Source organism: Heterodontus francisci, chromosome 13, assembly GCF_036365525.1.
Source record: "Heterodontus francisci isolate sHetFra1 chromosome 13, sHetFra1.hap1, whole genome shotgun sequence".
Taxonomy (NCBI): domain Eukaryota; kingdom Metazoa; phylum Chordata; class Chondrichthyes; order Heterodontiformes; family Heterodontidae; genus Heterodontus; species Heterodontus francisci.
Genome location: NC_090383.1, coordinates 11,664,680 through 11,684,786, shown reverse-complemented (window position 1 = coordinate 11,684,786; position 20,107 = coordinate 11,664,680). Strand labels below are relative to the sequence as shown.

The 20,107-nt window shown below is 42.4% G+C and overlaps 1 protein-coding gene across 3 annotated transcripts; it reads left to right on the top strand.

The window, feature by feature from the left end:
• The first annotated feature begins 11,860 nt into the window (after window positions 1-11,860).
• Window positions 11,861-19,306, top strand: bmp2a (bone morphogenetic protein 2a). Of its 3 annotated transcripts, none has more exons than XM_068045732.1 (3): window positions 11,861-12,284; window positions 15,242-15,612; window positions 18,133-19,306. In XM_068045732.1, exons 2-3 carry the CDS (start codon window positions 15,249-15,251, stop codon window positions 18,975-18,977), a joined length of 1,209 nt encoding a protein of 402 aa, XP_067901833.1. In that variant the 5' UTR covers window positions 11,861-12,284; window positions 15,242-15,248; the 3' UTR covers window positions 18,978-19,306. The 3 variants fall into 3 exon arrangements, with proteins under 3 accessions (XP_067901833.1, XP_067901832.1, XP_067901834.1); XM_068045731.1 differs by lacking the exon at window positions 11,861-12,284 and adding an exon at window positions 13,958-14,084; XM_068045733.1 differs by lacking the exon at window positions 11,861-12,284 and adding an exon at window positions 14,645-14,726.
• The last annotated feature ends 801 nt before the right edge of the window (window positions 19,307-20,107 follow it).

Below are 20,107 nucleotides of genomic sequence, written 5' to 3'. Positions count from 1 at the left end.
CTTGTTTTGCATTCTATCTCAAATAAAATCGGGCGGAATGTAAAGCAGGCTGCCAGTTCATAAGTGCCCATTTTGTGCTTTATGGCTCAGTGGGTAGCACTCTTACCTCTGTATCAGATGGTTGTGGGTTCAAGTCCCACTCCAGGACTTGAGCATCAAAGTTAAGGCTAACACTCCAGTGAAGTACTGAAGGAGTGCCATACTGTTGGAGGTGCTGTCTTTCAGATGAGATGTCAAACTGAGGCCCTCTCAGGTGGATACAGACGTTCCCATCCTATTTTGAAGAGGAGGAGTTATTACTTGTGTCCTGGACAATATTTATCCCTCAATCAACATCATGAAAACAGATTATCTGGTCATTATCATATTGCTATTTGTGGGAGCTTGCTGTGTGCACTTTGGCTACTGGATTTCCTACATTACAACAGTGACTAGATTTCAAAATAACTTTATTGCCTTTAAGCGCTTTGGGATGTCCTGTGGTCATAAAAGGCATTATATAAATGCAAGTCTTTCTTTTTTTCTTTGTACTCCGAGGTTTCCACTCCTGATTGTTCTGTCTTTTTTAATTAGTATGCAGGATGGGGAAGACATGGGCAAGAACTCATTTATTACCCTGCCCTTGTTCCCCTGTAGTCCCTGTGGTTCCGTGCTACCACAAAGGTAGGGAATTCCAGGATTTTAAGCCAAGTGGGGATGAAGGAATGGTGGTATATATATCCAAGTCAAGATGGTGGGTGATTTGGAGAGTTACTTGTGGGCTTTGGCACTCGCTTGGCCTGCTGGGTGGTCGGAGGTCACGGGACTGGGGCATGCGAATACAAAAAAAATGGACACTTGGACAAATTTCTGGCTGTCAGTTGGCAATCATGGAGTTATATCAAGCATTAAGTCAACACCTCTGAGAAAGGAGAGAAGGGAACCAAATTGTCAGAGAAAAACTATGAGGGGAAAAGGAAAGCAATTAAAAAAAAAATTAAAAAGTATAAACATTTGGGTGACATTTCTGAATTTTAATTTGCCTATTTTCTTTTCTCCCAAAGTCATTGGCTTCTGATATAGGAACATAGGAAATATGAGCAGCAGTAGGCCATTCGGCCCTTCGGGCCTGCGCTGCCATTCAGCTAGATCATGGCTGATGTCCTACCTCAACACCATTTTCCTGCATTATTCCCATATCCCTTGATGTCTTTAATATCTAGAAATCTATCAATCTCTGTCTTGAATATACTCAATGACCGAACCCTCTGCGGTAACGAATTCCAAACAGTACCACCCTCTGAGTGAAGAACTTGCTCCTCATCTCAGTCCTAAATGGCTACCTCTTATTCTGAGGCTGTGTCCCCTAGTTCTAAACTCCCCAGCCAGGGGAAACATCCTTCTTGCATCTACCCTGTCGAACCCTGTAAGAATTTTGTATGCTTCAATGAGATAACCTGTCATTCTTCTCAACTCTCGAGAATACAGGCCCAGTCTCCTCAATTTCTCCTCATAGGACAATCCCACCATCCCAGGAATCAGTCTGCTGCACTCTCTCTATAGCAGTATGGTGTAGACTGTAAGCATCAGTATGCTATTACATTAAGGGGCATCACAGCCACAATCAATCCTTTACTCACCCAAGATCCACAAGAGTGCACTTTCTAATGAAAATCTTCCAGGAATTAGGATTGGGAACTCTGCATGATTTTTCCCAGGATTGATATTAATTGTATCATCACATTGGCACCCTGACTGAGATTAGCTAACTCAGCACAGAGAAGACACAGCATGCACTCGGAGGAACTGGCAATGGTTTTTTTAAATGCCCTTTCTTGACAAATAGATTTGACCCAAGCTGATCGTCGGTATAATGTTTAAATTAGATCAAGTTGATGCTCCCCAAATGTGCTGCAGAGAGCTTTATAATGTGATGGAAATGTCATTGCATTATCAAAAACATGGTCTTCGCGTGTCCTTTGTCATAATTATGGAGGAGGCAAGTGGGGGAAATACTTCTAAAATAAGGCAAATATGTGTATATTATTTCCAGAGCTCTCAACCTCCAGCCTTGTGACAATATTTAAAATCCTAGGTAGTGTAGAAAACAAATCTCGCAATTGGTCAGTTCATCTGACCTTGAAAAACTTTCCCTTGTAAATGTTATGCTCATCAAGTTGTGTGGCAGTAGTGCTGAAGAAATGAAACACTTTTCCAGTTCAAGTATCCAGCATCAAGTGTTTCCAGCCCGGTTATAAAATGTTGAGATATACTGGGGAAATTTTAATACCCTGTCACAGCGAAAACTGGGGCGGGAAGGGAGTTAAACTTGAGCAAGTCTGTTTGATGTTCCACTCTGGTCCCCACAGCAGTTTTAACCTGACTGTTTATCCCAGCAGTTGAGATGGGAGCCTCATTAATTTTTGCTAATTGGGGCACCATGACAACTTTAGGACCCCGATGGCCTCTTACTGATGGATTGAGCGGGGATTCCACCCTGTTTGGTAAAACCTGTCGGGAAACAGGGAAGGTAAGGAGTGCTCCTTCATGCCCAACCAAGTACATTTGGGCCTGTCTGCCCGCTGCTCCCTGGGCCTTTCCACCCACGAGACCCTCTCGGCCTCCACACATCCTCTCCCACCCTACCTGATGACTTACCTGAGTGGTCGCAAGGCCATCTGATTTCCACCTGCTGCCAAACTGCCTCTGTACAATTCAGATAGGCAGCTGGCTTGTAAGATGTGACTGAAGCCTGGCCGTTATTATCCTCTCATGGAGACTTGCCGACAACTTCACATCAGGGAATTAAAATTCCCCTTATAGAGTAAAGCACTCTCTATTCTGCTCTAATAATGTGCCTCAGCCCAACTTCAGAAGAGCTCCCTCTACTGCCCCAGTCATTCAAGGCTGTTTCTATGTACTTCTAAGAATTACATCGTATTACTTGGTGTTTACAGTGCAGAAACAGACCATTCAGCCCAACAGCACTCTGCCAGTATTTATGTTCCACATGGGCCTCTTCCCACCTTACTTCATCTCACCTGATCTATATATCCATCTGTTCCTTCTCCCTCTGGAAAATGCAGTAGGATGTTATCCTGCCAAGCTGTGGCATCCCTGCCACTTTTTAGAGCCTCTAGTTATCTGGGAACACAACCATTGGAATGAAACCAATTATTAAACATGATTATATGAAGCTGTAAATGCAGAACAAACCAAAGCATGACACATTGAATGTGAAGCCAGAACAAGCCATTCTTAAGTGTCCCCTTTATCTTAGTAAAATCGCATTGGTCCTTATAAAAATTACCTGTAAAAAGAGATAATCAGACAGTTGATTGACATTGGGGACAAAAAGCATCAGCAATTGTCTATTACCCTTAAAAATACAGAATTTCTGCTACACTTCCATTGATGCAATGCCCACAGAGCATTAGTTCTGAGGAATATTTTGGACAATTTAGTTCTTACAATACACAAAAATGCATCTTAGAAACTCTACGATCGTAGAAGCTAAAATTTGACCACATATGAAAATGGTTAATATCTAAAGTAAGGTTGCGTTTATGTTATTTAAGATCAGTAGCTACAGAATTTATTACAGTCAGGCTGTACCGGGTACACTGCCTGTCTGTAACTTAAGTGCTCAAGACTAAGACAGAGCTTTGTGCATGTTTGCTTACACACATGTACGTGATTCTACTCCTGACCGGTAACCTCACATGTTTTGAGGATGTGGTCATGGGTATTCACACTCTCAAAACATTTACTCGTTCCAAGAACTCACAGTGTGTTCTCTCTCAGGCAGATAGTTTATAAAGAATCCAGAAGCTTTAAGGGACTCACTGAGCATTTTGTAAACCTTCATTTGATGGTAAACTTGCCTCGGACTCCACGCTCACCCAACGATATGTGACAGCCTCCCAAGGGACCTCATACTCCTCCCCACCAGAATTGGAGTTGAGGTTAGGTCAATTGTAAATTTCAAAACTGAGGTTGATAAGATTTTTGTTGGGTAGGGGTATTAAGAGGTATGGCACCAAGGCAGACAACTAAAAATACAGATTAGCTATGATCCAATTGTATGGTTGAACATGCTCGAAGGGTTTAATGGCCTACTCCTGTTACTGTGTACATCATGGCCTGACTCTTGTGTCACTATTAAAGTAACAGCATAATGGTATCCTTAAAGACATGTGACCCTGAAATTCCATGTACACTGATAGAAGTGCACCAAGGTGGGATTTCCATGCACCAACATCCAATAACACTGATGCCATCAGAAATTCCAAAGTCAACTGCTTTGCACAACATTGGGTGGAATATGAGTCCCACCATCAATAGGGCAGAAGCAGGAACTTGCGGAGAGGGGTGAAGCAAGGCTGCAACAGCAGGATTTAAAAACTTTCTTCAATTTAAAGGATTGAGATTCTTTGAATGGATGAAAGAAATGACATCAGCAAAAGAAGTAAGAGAGAGCAACAATTTCTCAGAGGATGATGTCAAAATTGCTTGATTGTAGATATGAGAAAAGAAGATGGCCATTCATGGGCAGCTGGGAAGAAATCATCAAAGGTGATAATACTAGTAAAGTAGAAGGCAGAGGCTGTGGCAGTAAATCGTGTCCCTAGAATTACATGGCAACGCTTGCAATGCCAGAAGAAATTGAGTGATTTTATGAGTCTAACAAAGGTAAGTGTCAGGACAACTGAGAGACAAATGGTCACTCCTTGTGCTAATATTTAGCCAATGCCCCACAGGATTCCATATTACACATTTTATTCCCGATTCTAAAAATGTTCTGATATAGAATTATTAATTTCACCTTCCTTTCACATTCTGCAGTTCATTCTAGTCTATTGAAGCTTCATTTCCCATGTCCTTGTTTCTTTCCTGCTGCCATCAATACCATCTATTCTTTGAATCCTAAAATAATCCCATGTCAGGTATCAGCTTTGAATCAGTCGTAACAGGTTCAAGCACCATTACAGGACTTCAGCATATATTCTTGGGTGACACTCCAGCACATTACTGATGAAGTTCAACATTGTAGGAGCTGCCATGTTTCAGATGAATAGTTAACTAAGGTTCAGTTTGCCCTCTCAGGTGGTCATAAAAGATTCCATAGCACTATAAGAGTTCTCTTGGTGTTCACGGCAACATTAATCTCTCAATCAACACTATATAAAAGGTCTTATTGGTCATTGCTGATGGTGGGACCTTGCTGTGTTGAAATTGACCACTGCATTTCTCTACATTACAACATTGACTACGCTTCAAATTTACGTCATTGGCTGTGAAGTACTAGGTACATCTGAGGATGTGAAAAGGGCTATATAAATTCAAATTCTTTCGAGATCTGATAGGATCCAGAGACTGCTACAACCAATTGACACAATGCATTACTATTGTAGGAGAAGACCTTAGCTAATACCATTGAACAGCAGACCATGGTCGGGGGGGTGGGGGCGACGGGGTTCGGGGGGGTGTGTGGTGGATGCCCAAACATGTGGACAATAACCCACCGTGAGGACAAGATACTGTCAATCCTTGGACCAACTCTGGCCAAGCAGTTGGGGGTAGGAACTTGGGAGTCAATGTGCCACAGTCAGTTGCTTATAAAACAAAGATTTTCTTGGTTTGAGATATCTATGTAGTTGTGAAGCCCGCAGAGAGCTTACAATTCTGCTAAAGACAATTCCAAATGAGCTGAAGAGGATTACCACACTCACCACCCTCCCCAATCCCCCCCAACCACTACACCCAGACCCGCGTTGAAAGTTGTATTTTGATCTATATCCACAAGCCAGGAAAATGAAGAAAGCAATGCATCCAAAGAGATCCCAGTCTGCTCTACCTTGATGAGCCCTTAGATCTAAAACAGTAAGAGATTAAGTTGCAAACTGATGCAGGCAATTCAAAAAAACGTCCGAAATTCTGTCAAGACAATTAAAACACAAGTGGCTTAACTTTAAGAAACCATTTCAGCCTTGATCAGCTGGTCCTGGCAAGTGCATTGCTATTCACCAGCATCGATTTAGAAGGGCTGCTGTGAAGGTGAAATTATGGAACTTAGAATGGGTGACGGCACTGCACCTTTAATGCAGTATTCGCATGGTGATGCTATTCAGAAAACGAGTCACTTCTTCAGACTGCAAATGGGGCAGAAGCTGGACCTAGCACCTTCTTCAAATTCCTGGCTCCCCCTCCACAGTCCCCACAGACATAACTGCTATTTTCCTCAAACTCAGGAACTTCATCTCCACACACTTTGAGCTAAATTGCTGAGCAACAAGCATTGTCAAACATAGTCAATATTATCTCCTATTCCATGTTTTTTGTTTGACTTTCTTGTATGTCACATTCTGAAGGTTCACTATCTTTCCTGTTTACTGGGTCAATGTATAGTATCTCGCCTAACTCGTAACATTTAAGCCTGTGCATCAGTTGAGGCATGTTTTCTAGGAATGGAACCAAAACAAGATATAGATCGGGTCAAAAATACAATTTGCAAAACCTTTGAAAGAGTATTTTCCTTCCTCATGTGAGGAGCACTGAAATTTTCCTCATTAGTTCTCTCCCTTGACTTTTGGGTGATACCAAGCTTACTGTGATGACATGCAGCAACACAATGTTGAATTCCCATCAGTACTCTCACTGTGCTATTCCATTGTTTGTTAAGAGTATCATCCACTTAATTGTAAAATAACATGATGATCTTGTGCTGCTTCCTCCCTCCCAATAAAACTGATTGAAGACAATTTATATGTACTGTTTAGGGAATTGAAATTAAAAGTCAATGTTTTAACAATGTGTAATATCTCAGTTACAACTTCAGTCCGTTGGGATGGTAGCATCAGTGCAATAATTACCTGGATTGATAAAGACTCGCTTTTATGATGTATAGAGAATTATTCAAGCACTTTGAAGTGCTATTAAATATTATCAGCATATGATAGCTGGTATGTGTTGGGAGTTGATATCAGATATCTCAAGTGGTCCTTTATTTTTATAGCAAGGCAACCTGCAGCCAAGATAACATATGATCCTGTACTCTGTGTACTCAAATCTAAACTCCCTATACTCAAATCTCTCAATTATATAAAAATACCTCTCCTAGTTGTCTTAATTGATGTTTTAATTGTAGACAGCTTTAATTGACAACATCCAATGGTTGTTCAGCCATATCCTTGATTTTAGCAAGGGGTGGACGTTGGCTTTTCTAGTTCCACTCCAGAAACTTGAGCACATAATCTAGGCTGACAGCACAGGGCAGTACTGAGGGAGTGCTATACAGTTGGAGGTGTCAACTTTAGGGTGAGATGTTAAATCTAAGTCCGCCTGCCCTCTTTAGTGGATGTAAAAGATCCCATGACAGTATTCGAAGAAGAGCAGGGGAGTTCTTCCAGTGTCCAGGCTAAAATCTATGCCTCAATCAACAACGGTAAAACAGCTTAATTAGCCATTTATCTCATGCTGTGTGCACAAATTGCCTGCCACGTTTCCTAATCACAACAGTGACGGCACTTCAAAAGTACTTCATTGGCTGCGAGGCACTTTGGGACATCTTGAAATTGTGTGAGATGCTATATAAATGTAAGCTCTTTCTTTACTTGATCTAAACAATGACAGCTTTTTCTAAGGTAATTAAAGTGCAAAAAACTGTGTTTGCCCTGTGTTTAAGAATAGAATTATTGCAATTGTTTCTTTCATCCAAAGGCTAGGTGTAAACATTAAAGAGACATTACTCAATACATTTTGCACTACTTGATGGACTTGTGAAGCACACATGATAGCATTTTAATTGGCTTGAATATGATTAAATCAATTTATAGGCTGTGTCAATTGTTACCACGGCCTGAGTCTTAACTAGAATGCAAAGTTTGGTCTTTTAAAAAAATCACAATCATTGCATGTCTGTTAAAGTGTGTGGTTTTCAAAATAGTAATGTAAAATATATCTTTGATTTGGTAGTAGGCCACATTTCTGGATTTGAATTTAGGCCTTTGTTCTGTGTATGGAAGCATTTATGCTTCTATCTTTCAGTGCTGGAAAAAATAGAAGAGTTGGCTCTGGCACAACTTGAGGTCAAATTTTGTTGAAATTCATACCCACCTCCAAGGGCAGTAGGAATATGCACCAAGCTCTAAAAACCTATTTTGTAGGACATGAGAGCCCACACACAAACTGATTATAGTACAGTCTCTCCAGCTTATCCACTTGTCCCCCTACTTCAATCTGACTGAGCTCTCTTCGTCTTGGAGTCAACAGGCTACAAATCTGAGGGAACGCCACAAATTTGAAACCAATACAAGAGAAGGCCATCACCAATTGGATCTAATTTGAAAACATTGCCCTTCAATTCTCGAGTGTCAGTACATTTCTGTGTTGGCTGTGATGCTGAATCATAAGTAACGCAATACATCCGGTTTTTTTTAGTTGTGACTGCAAATGAAGGAAACCCGACATAAGATTTCAAGGATGTGGGCTGGCAAATTTGGATCATCACCCCTCTTGGTTATGTGGCCAATTATTGTCTTGATGGATGGCCTTTTACCCTCAGTGAGAGCCTTAACACCATGAACCATGCTATTGTACAAAAATTGGTGCATTCCAACTGAGACCCTCAGCCATGCTGTGTCCCCATTAAGCGGTCTCCTATTTCAGTACTATATTATGATAGTGACGACTGTGTGGTTTTGAGACATTATGATGATATGGTAGTGGATGAATGTGGTTACAGATGAGATGCTTTTGCAGTTAAAGTAGTTTTGAAATTGATCACATGTTCCTTTAGCACAGTATACCCAACATGTTGAAATACTAATTTTTTTCCAATATCCATTGTAACACTTTTCCCCCCAAGGTTTCTTTATTTTGTTTTAATTTACCCTTAAATAACAATATTGGGGTGCATATTTTCATTGTAGACTAGAATTCTGATTGAATTCTGTAATGGGTTAGTCAAAGTTTTATTGAAGAATTCTAGAGCTGAGTGTCACAGTGCAGCATTGTTGTTTTAATGTGCTTAAATTTCAATGATCACCTTTGGACCAGATTAAGGGTACCCTGTATCCTGCATAATCCTATAACCTCACATACTTCTATTTGTAGTTTACTGAGACCTGCAAGGGTTGTACACTATGCCATTGTATTGGAAATCAAAGTTGTTTCTCTATAATTAATGTAAAATATGATTTTAATTGGAGATTTCATTCATTCTTACATGGTTTCCATTAAATCGCCAAATAAATTGCTATTGTCAAATTTCTTCCAAGCAATTGAGTTGAAGTGGTAAGCTAAATGGATAATATCCGGAAAATGCAATTTACAACTAATAAAGCTGCTTCTGTGTTCTGGCTGGATTAAATCTCACCTCCTGCGACTTGCATTATCAGCTCGATCTGTGTCTGAAATCAGTGGAACAGTTCAAAGCAACAATAAAAGTAATCTGCACCATAATAATTTTGATTAAAATTTACGGCGTTGATCCTAGATAAGCAGCCTATTAGCTGTCAGCATTTAGGGTTGTGATTTGTTGTCAAATTTAAACTCTACCTCTAACATTTGGCAAAAGGATCGAGCAACAGCAGCTGTTGCAGCTTCAGAAGTGGAGAGGCAAGATATTGTTCCCTGACTTCAGCCTTTGTGGACAGAACAAGATGCTGCAGGTGCCCAGTGTGTGGACAGTAGTACCAACATAAACAGAGGAAGGGAAGTGTTATGATGGAGAAAGTTCCTCTCTTACCTGGAGGCACTGAGTTTTGCCGGGGTATTATTCTAAGGAATGCCTTGACCAAGGGTCCATTTATCACACATCAGCCTAGACAATGAGCAGTACTGGATGGTGGAGAACATTATTGCTGAGACTGATTCTTGTTTAACTTCTCACTATCTCTGTAACCTCCTCCAACGCTACAAATCTCCAAGAAATCTGCAATCCTCCAACTCTCGCCTCTTGTCCATCTCTCCCTTCCTTCACCCCACCATTGGTGGCCATGCCTTGAGACTCTTAAGTTCCAGAATTCCCTCTCTAAACATCTCTCCCTCTCTGTCCTTTAAGACACTCCTTAAACCCAATTACTTTGACTAAGCTTTTGGTCACTTCTCCTAATCTCTCTGGCTCTGTGTCAATGTGACGTTTTACTATGTGGAAAGCACTATATAAATGCACGCTGTTGTTATTGGATGGTGGAGGACATCCTGATACTGTTTCTTTCTCATCTAATCTTCATACTGCTGCTTTCCACCACTGGCCACTGGGTAATGATCAGGAGGAACCCTGGTAGATAACTTCCCCCCTTTCTTTCCCAGCCCCGGAAGGATGAAGGCAAATGTGGCACATCATCAGCTACCTCAACACACGCTGAAGTCGGGAGTTTAGCTTCCTGGTTGCTACCACATACAAGGCACTGCTGTTATTAACTAAACCATTGTGAAAGCTCTGGCAAGAAACATTGCAACAGAATCTTTCCCACCCCAATTACAGAAAAGGAGATCCTTAGAGAAGGCTCACTCCATGGTCAGATGTTATCCCTTTGAAAACCTGTGCAAATAATACCGGCCTCTGAACTTAAATGACCGGATATCACTGATCAAAATGTGTGCCCTCTATTTCTCAAACCACGGCATTAAAAAGGCAACTATTGTTTTAAATTAACAATCTTGAGACCGCCTTTCCCGGAAGAAAGTTGAGTTTGAGTTCTAGTTCAAGAGAACGGCAATTTCCAACAAACCAATGTTAATTTAGGAATCTAACATCTTTCTTTACCCAAGTATACATGGAAATAAGCTCAGAGGTGTTACTCGCCAGTGGACTTTTTGGAGGGCTGAAAATACCATATAAACGACCTGTATTTCTGAAAGTTTGAAGTTATTTGCATGAAACTACACTATAATCCCGGACTGATAAAAGTTTCACACCCCCAAACCTATTGATAACCAGTCAGTCTGGCCCTATTAACATTAAAACTCTTTTCCAACGTGACATCTTGAGCTGGCCGTTCTGAAAGGACCAATGCAGACAAAATAATCCACATACTAAATCCGACAAGTATATGAAAGCGATCTTGACCAGGGCTCCCTGTTATCATTTGGTACACTGTTGTCTTATCTCGGCCACGCTTTTTGCAGGCGGGGACTGCCTGTAATTTACTTTGTGACCAGACCCCAGGGTGAGCAGACCGTGCGACTCAATCAGGCACTGTAAACATGTTTTTGAGATCTCCGGCTCTTCCCATTCACCGAATAGTTTGTTGGCAACCTGCATGGTATATTAAAATAAGGGGGAGGGGGGAACAAGCGTTTGCACGCATACTGTGAAGGTTGTATAAGAATGGGGGCATACCTCTACCAACTGGGATGTTGTTAGGTCTGATCAGATTGGAACGTGTGCCATTGGGGCTTTCAATCTCCGCAGAGGAGTGGGTGATGTGCATTCATAAATATGTCTGTTTAAGCCCCGTGTATGTTCTCCCTCGGTGCCTGAGGCAACGTGTGATATCTACCTGTAAACAGACATGACAACGAGTGTTCGCTGAATCACAAGGGACCAATAATCCGCAGCATCAATCTGTTTCCTATTAAGAGACCCAACATTATTGCATTTGATTAAAGTATAAATGTCAGGGATATCTGTGATTCTAAGCAGTGGTTGCAGTTTATATATGTACCGCTTAAACATATTGAGTTTCCCAGACTTTTTTGTGTGTGAACTCGACGTTGTTTAAAGATCTGACTGCTGGCGCGTAAACCCGTGTCATGTAGCTTTTCCCAGGACTTGTAACCAGTACATTTTTTTTACCAGTCCGCTTTGTAACAGTTCTCTCTCTGACGGCGAAAACCTATGACACTGTAGGAAACTCCCTGTGTCACAGACACAGCATCAGTCACCCTGTTTGCACTCACTGAACACAGAACCTTTTTTAATACAAAAATCCTCTGTGATGTAATGACGTTATATGAAGATCGTCTACTCAAATGAGTGAGTCACTTCTGTGCTGTAAACATTCCCTCTGCCAGCCACAATGTAGGAAGGCGAAAGGAGTAAAGTCAACGAGTGCCTTGCATGAGCGAGTGTGAAGTCATCCGCTTGGAAGAACTGACTTGCTGCAGATGCTTTAAATCGGGCGCCCGGAGCCTCCTCTCTCGTTTCGTGCACCCAGGGATAACGTCTTATGTCTCCGAGATTCCTCACCCAGTGAGATGGTTCGCCTTTCCGCCCCGTTCTGCACCTTTTCATCAAATCCCGCTGACAGGAGCAGCCGGCTTCCAGCTTCGTGATCTAATGCAATATTCTCAATCAGGTAAGGGAGCTGAGATTTAACTTATTTACTTATTTCAACGGGTTCATCACACCAGGCCAACAGCAAGGGATGATATTCATTATTATTACAGTATGACTGACTTTTAAAATAATTGATATACTTGAAATTACTTTTAACTTGTTCTTCCATATCCTTTTAAATTCAGTCACATGTCTTACTTTTCCTTACTAGAGCACAGCAGAAGCCATGTCCCATAATCATTGGATTATTCCCTCTTGTCATACACTTGTTCTCTCTCTGCTTTTAAGTTTCCGTCCCTCTCTAATCCAGGTCGCCTTTTCATCGCCTCAACTTCTCTTCCCACCCCGCTCGCCACGGCACCCACATGACTTTCACACCTGGATGTTTCCTTCCAGAAAATAAAAAAAGTTTTTCTATATTATTTTTTAAGAGGTTATAAACTGCAGCGGAGAGGGGAGGATAATCCGATTTTATGTTAGCGGAATCTCAAAATGATTTGACTCTTCTGCGTTCGAGAGCTGTACAAAGGAGCCGTTGTTGTGAAACTGGAAAATTTAATCCACTGGCCGTTCGCAAGCTGACCAGATGTTGGCGCAGTGTTCCCGGAGCTCTCTGCCTTTCTCTCTCCAGCATAGTCAGACCTGACCTTGTTTCGGTTCATAATGTATTCCAACATCTATCCAGGGAACACAAGTGCTTTCCCGGACCACATCCCTGCCTGACATCTTCGGTCCGATCACTAGTCTCTACTGGTAGATTTTTTTAAAAAAAAAGCCTACACTAGTTGGTTAGCAAAACTCACAAACTTCGCTCTGCTATTAAACGCCCATAAAATTGAGGAAGCACCTTTTTTTTTTGCAATCCTCCTCCTCCCTTCCTTCATCTCTTGGATGAACCTTCTTGCGTGTCAGTGTATAAAGTCCTGCTCCTGATTGTCCCACCGGGAGTTCCCAATACTACTGACATCGCTGTAAGCAGCGAGATACTTATCTCCAGATTCAGAGCTTGCACGTACTGTTGAAGGGAAGTTCTTGATTTATGGGTCCCCTTAAGAAATGTTTTAAGGAGCTCGCTCTACCTTTAAAAAAAAATCATTTGAGTTCAGTGTGCGGGTTAACAGGAAAAGTGCGACTTAATTTCTGTGATCGGAATTTGACTTCTTGGAGTCCTACTGTGCACAGAACCAAGCCGTATATAATGTACAAAATCTGCCCTTCAAACCTACCGCCCCTTAGATAATTATAGCCCAACCTGCATGTATCATGGTGGGGTTAAAAAGCACCGTGTCCCGGGGCGAGCCGGAGCTTTGAAAGGGTTAAAAGGCGGTATTTAAGAGGTGGGTATTTGTGTGTTTTTAAAGAAAAAAAGCACTTGTGGAAGTTTTTCCTGCACTGTGGAAGTTTTTCCTGCACTGTGGAAGTTTTTCCTGCATTCTCCCCCCAAAAAATGCGAAGGGCAATTTGCTACTCCTGCTGCTTCGTGCATTCTCTCCCTAGGCTTCCCAGGTTTTTTTTTCTTTCGGCTGCCAAAGACAATCTCTAACTATGATCTGAATGTCGAGTCTGTGACAGGAATCATTACCCGATTTGATTGGCAGAACGCTGCTTTGTCATGACATCAGAGAGCAACAAAGAACGCATTAAAAAAAACTCATTCAATTACTGTGCGGCAGCAGAAGAAGGAATCTTGCCACACATCAAAAAAAAAACAGCCAAAAAAAAAAATAGCTGCTGCACTCACTCGGGATATATATATATAGGGGCTATCCTGTCAAAAAATGATGGACTTTTCTGAATCGCTACTTGTTTGGTGTTTTCAGTGAGTAAACCAGATTGCTTTTGGATGATTTGTTTGGATTCTGTTCCCCTTTCCTGTATATTTTAAATATATTTTAATATATATAATATATATCAAAGTTTGGTCTCACTGCCTCTGATATTGACCTGTGCAAAAAGGTGGACTGCTGTCTGGAGATCTTCCTAACGTCGGGACGAGAGAGAGAAAGAATTAACAGCAAGCAATGTGGGCGAAAGACGCCGGCGATAGGGGAGTCCTGAGCGGCCGCTTGCTGCCAATACAGGTAGTTACACTCTGGTCGCAAGACACAACAGCTTCTAATGTAGGGGCTGGTGTGTGACAGAGACCCAGAGAGAGAGAGAGAGAGAACTTTGTGCTCCAGACACAACAGGGAAACAAACTTCTGGTGGATGTGAAAACAGTCGAAAAAAGGAGAGAGAAAAAAAAGTCCTGTGAACATTCCCCCCCCCCCCCCCCCCCAAACCAGATGTTTCGGCGTCCTGCAAGCCTTTATTTTCGGGAGGGGGGCAAGAGAGAAAGAGGAGCGAAGCGAGACTGGGCTGGCAGAGAGCGGCACGCTGCGTTGAATTTAAAAGCTCGCCCACATCTCCGCGTTTCAATGGACCCATGCTGTTTTTGAACTCGGCCACTGTTCAGTGAAAGGTAACCCGGGAGGGGAGGAGGGGGCGGAATGTGCATTTTGCTGCAGTGAGCCCAGGCACCAGCAGTGGCGAAGAGAGCACCTGTCTGTCTGCCTTTCTCCCGGCTCTGTGATCTTGTCCCATTCTGAACAGACTCAACAGCTCAGGAAACGTAAACAAGAAGGTTCACATGCACACGTGTGTGTGCGACTCACCATTTTTCATTAAAAAAAAACTTTTTTCGCCCTTCTATCTCCTTTTTTTTGCTTCAATTCCAGCACTCATTCAGAATTAAAGTAGCTTTTTTTCCCTCCCTCCCATTCTCTAACAGTCCCTGTCTTACATTGTACCAAAATCCCTTTCACTTTGATTTTCTTATCTTCCTCTCCCCACCTCTGCCTCTCATTATATTTCCCCCCTGTCTGTCCCTCACTCTCAATATGCTTCTCCTCTGACTGTATGTGTGTGTCTGTGTTGCTTCGATTTTCCATTTGTGAGCACGGAATAACGTCTCCTCCTCCCGTTGCTTCCCCGCAGAGACACGATGACTGCCGGCAGACAATCTCTGATGGTGCTCTTGCTCTGTCAAGTTCTCTTTGGAGGCTCGGCCGGGCTCATCCCCGAGGTCGGCCGGAGGAAGTTCGCCGAGCAGCAAGCCAACTCGGGCCGGGCGAGCCCCCCGCAGAGCGAGGACATGCTCCAGGAGTTCGAGCTCCGGCTGCTCAACATGTTCGGCCTCCGGCGTCGCCCTCACCCCAGCAAGAACCCGGTGATCCCGCAGTACATGGTGGACCTGTACAAGCTACACTCCGGGGAAGAAGCTCAGCAGCACGGGGTCTCGGTGCTGACCCAGTTCCCCGAAAGGCCAGCCAGCCACGCCAATACAGTCAGGAGCTTCCATCATGAAGGTAAGACTATAAGCTAAGGCCAGCCAGGTAGCTCGAGTCATCACCCAGCCCAGCTGCCTTAATATGGGGCTAAATCCAATCAATAGTATCAATTCTATCTGTGTACATATAACACACCGAATGTACACTAGTAATTCCATATGTGTAAAATAGACACATTTATATACAATATTTATGATCTATACTGCCAGCTCTTTGATGACTTGAGCAAACTCATTCCATTTTGGACCACCAACACTCTTTTCAAGTTGCATTCCCTGTTGGTTGCTCACTTGGCTTACAACACAGTCGATTAAAACAGGTACAACTCTCTCATTCTTTCACTCCATCCCCCGACATTCTACCCTTATTGCTAGCTGTCCCGCGGCGAGTTTCTGCCTCAGAGACCGTGGGGCCAAAATGCAAGATGTCTCTGCCTTGACAGTCCAGTACATGGCGAGAGTTGTGGTGGAATGGCGATCTGGTGAATGATTTGCTATTTTTGTTTTATGACGTGGGCGCATTTTTGCATTCCGAGATAGAGAGTGTGCAACAATGGCCATAAATATTTATCCTCCCCGACCCACCTGAAGCTTATCTTATCTGGGCTTTGGCTTTTGTTTGGGGAGAGGTTGCAAGGCATTTGCGTGTTTCTAGAACCCTTTGTTTCACACGGGATGTTACATATATTTTGCAGAGATCACACACACACAAACAGGTAGCTGGGACTTGATACTTTAATAATCCTCACTAGCACACCGGTGAAAGAATCCTTTTGTCGTTCACACAGATCTTTGAATTATTGATACTAGGTATCTGTAGAGTTTAGACAATGCCTTGGTCTTGCATAGATTCATTGCATGAATACTTTGAAGACAGTCCGGGGAATCCTTCCTCAAATGCTTGGGGCACGGTGCAGTATTGGGTGGGTGGATCCCAAACCAAGTAGATTAAGTGCCTTAGTTTACACATTGGCCTAGCGTGCAAATCTATTAGAACATTAACCCTCATGATGGGGACATTGAAATAGCACTACACATCTCTCAAAAAGAAGTTTGCAAGAGTAGGATATTAAATGCAGATACGGTTGGTTCACAAGCACAGCAATTTTATTTACAACAATGTCGAATCGGCATCTCCCAGCACCAAAAAAAAAACACCCTCAGCAAGTCTTAATAAATCCACCGTGTTCAGAAAAAGTATTTGCATCTGATGCCAATCTTGTATCACGGTGTTACGGTGTCTCCGAGGTCCTAACGACCACAGCGCAATTCCTGCCCTCTGATGCGGTTCTTTTGCTATACACCCACGTTTAATTTAAACTGGCCTGGTTGAACTTTTGCATTTTGTTCTGAATCCGTTGGACTTTTTAATTACAAGAAGCCAAATGCAGATCACCACCTCCCCCCAACCCCCCAGGGAAACCGCTCCCAGCTGAAAATAAGTGTGAAAGTTGAGCATGCTATTAAGCATGGGGTACATATTCTTAGAACTTAGAACTGAAATAGTTACTGCATTTCTCGGCTGTGTTAACACCATACTCCACATTTCAACAAATGCACAGTAGAGCACATTGGCAACGAGTAAAAAAAAAATGCGGCGTGTTTACAATGTGAATGGGACTATTTACAAATCGCTTCAGGGGCTAAACCTTTAAAAGGTAATTACATAATATGGCGCAATCTCTTGTATGAGCCGGAGAGTGTTTACAGGTGGCACTTATATGGCGATCCAGGGACAGTGTGGTTTGGACCAGTGCTCTTTATTGCACTGGCATTGAGGGACCCTTGAGCGCAATCGCATGTGACCACATTCATTCCCCCATGGTTATTTGCACCTTCGACGTTAAAATGCGTCTTCCAAACAACTCAGCAAGCTGGGCAAATGAACGCTGCTCATCTTTGCAGCTTTGCGAATGGAATTCTTGGCCATGCAAAAGTCTCAGGTTGGATCCCCTGCACATCACTAACGATTTGGAAACATTCCTGTGGTGAATGACATTTATGCAAAATAAGGACTTCAGTCGGAATACCAGGCACGAGTAGCGCGGGCTCTCTGGTTCTGTTTCCTCTTCCTAATAGTTCAGGTTTAAAGCTAAAAATAAATAGATCGACTTAAACATCTTTCGTTTACAACCCAACAGTGCCCTAAAACGGCTGATATACAAATATCATTTAAAGTCTACAGCCTGATGAAGCTGGGAAATAGATTGTACTGTTTTTGACTATAATCTAACCTCTTGGACTATTTCCTTTTGCACGTTTCTGATGTTGAGAGGCTCTATGGCAGGGTTCATATTTTGTTAGTGAAAATTAGATCACAAGGGGGAAAACATCTTTTGTTCAAAGCATCCTGAGATGGTATTACTATCTATTGACCATTTATTATGGTATTGTAACAAATACACTATGTAATAATTAACTCAAACAAGATGTTTCGGCATCAACATTGGGTGGTTGTGTTTCATGCATTTCAACATAATGTCAGGTCAAGTTACCAGTGAGCCTTGCAATGTGGCTAACGGTTGTTCTCTTATCTTAGAACCAATGGAGGAGCTGCCTGGAGCCAGAGGGGAGGCAACCCGTCGCTTTTTCTTCAATTTGAACTCTATACCGAGGGAGGAACTCATCACCTCGGCAGAACTGAGGATCTACCGCAAACAGGTGCGAGAAGCCTGTGTAAACGCCAGCGGTGGTTACCATCGCATCAACGTTTACGAGATTCTCAAATCGCCGGCGTCCTCTGGCAGCGATCCCATCACACGATTGCTGGACACGAAGCTTGTGCACCACAGTGTGAGCAAGTGGGAGAGCTTTGACGTCAGCCCTTCTGTTATGAGATGGACCGTACAGGGCCAGCCCAACCATGGGTTTATGGTGGAGGTCATCCACCTAGACCAGGAGTGCAGACATTCAAAGCGACATATCAGGATCAGTCGGTCCTTGCACCAAGATGAAGAAAGCTGGCCTCAGATGAGGCCATTATTGGTGACGTTTAGCCACAATGGCAAAGGACACACTCTTGAGAAAAGAGTGAGGCGTCAGGCCAAACACAAGCAGAAGAAGAGGCTCAGGTCTAGCTGCAAGCGGCATCCTTTATACGTGGATTTCAGTGATGTGGGGTGGAATGACTGGATAGTGGCACCTCCGGGATATCATGCTTTTTACTGCCAAGGAGAGTGCCCCTTTCCACTGGCAGATCACTTAAACTCAACGAACCATGCCATTGTGCAGACATTGGTGAACTCTGTCAATGCAAACATTCCCAGGGCGTGCTGCGTCCCAACGGACCTCAGTCCCATCTCAATGCTTTATCTTGATGAATACGACAAAGTTGTATTAAAGAACTACCAAGATATGGTTGTGGAGGGTTGTGGATGTCGTTAAAACAGAAAAATTTATCAGAGAGAAAAAAACTTGACACTTTACTATTTCCCAATGAAGACACTATTTATATAAAAAAATTAACAAAATAGGAACATCTATTTTGAAAATATATTTATGGTTACTTAAAAAGAAATTGGGAAAATAAATATTTTAATCAGAGAATTGTTCCTTTTAAATGATGTTTAATTGAATTTCAGATGTACATGTTTATATGGGTTCAACCCCCAACACATGAAGTATAATGGTCGAATTCTTATTTTGTATTTATTGCTATTGTAACCACTTTTTAGAAAATAGCTAATTTGTATTTATATGTAATCAAAGATAAATATAGGGTTTGTACATAAATCGTCAATCCACATCTGTCTGAAGTATATGTGCTTGAAAGAAAACTCGCAATGAAACCTTTTTTCTCAGCTGGGGGGCAGGCAAACTAAGAATCTAAAATGTTTCAAAACGTGTACCGACGTGAGTCCCACCATTTCAAAGCGCTTTCTGACATGTGGCACATTAAAATTTTTGGCATAGCAATCTTGAAAAGCTTACCGATAATAAGATGAAGGGTTTAGGGACTGGAATGCATACAAAAGTAATTGTAGTGAGGTCTAAATCGCAAACAGTGTAAAATAACACTGGGCTGCTCCTTGTAGTTTACAGGTGGTTAAATTAGACAGAGGCCAGAGGCAAAATGGACCCGTTATTCAACTTCTAGTGAGGTGAAGCGTGAATGCTGGGAAAAATCTTAAATCCCATCTTTAAAAGGAAGAAAACCTGCCAATAGAGAGCTTCATAAGTGACAGCTTGGCCCAGTGACTACTCAAGTCTTTGAGTCAGTAGGGTATGAGTTCAAGATTGCTCAAGATTTGAGCATATAATCTAGCTTGACCATACTGAGAGAGTACTAAAGGCCTCACCTGCTTGCTTTAGTGAATATAAAAGATCCCATCGCACTAGTTGAAAAGCAGCAGGAGAGTTCTGCTAGTGTCCTTGCCAACATTTCTTCTTCAACTAAAGCAATTTATCTGGCCCAGAAGCAAAATATAGTAGATGCTGGATACCTGAAACAAAACAGAAAATGGGGGAGTGGGACAGACTGGATCGCTCTGTGGAGAGCAGGCATGGACTTGATG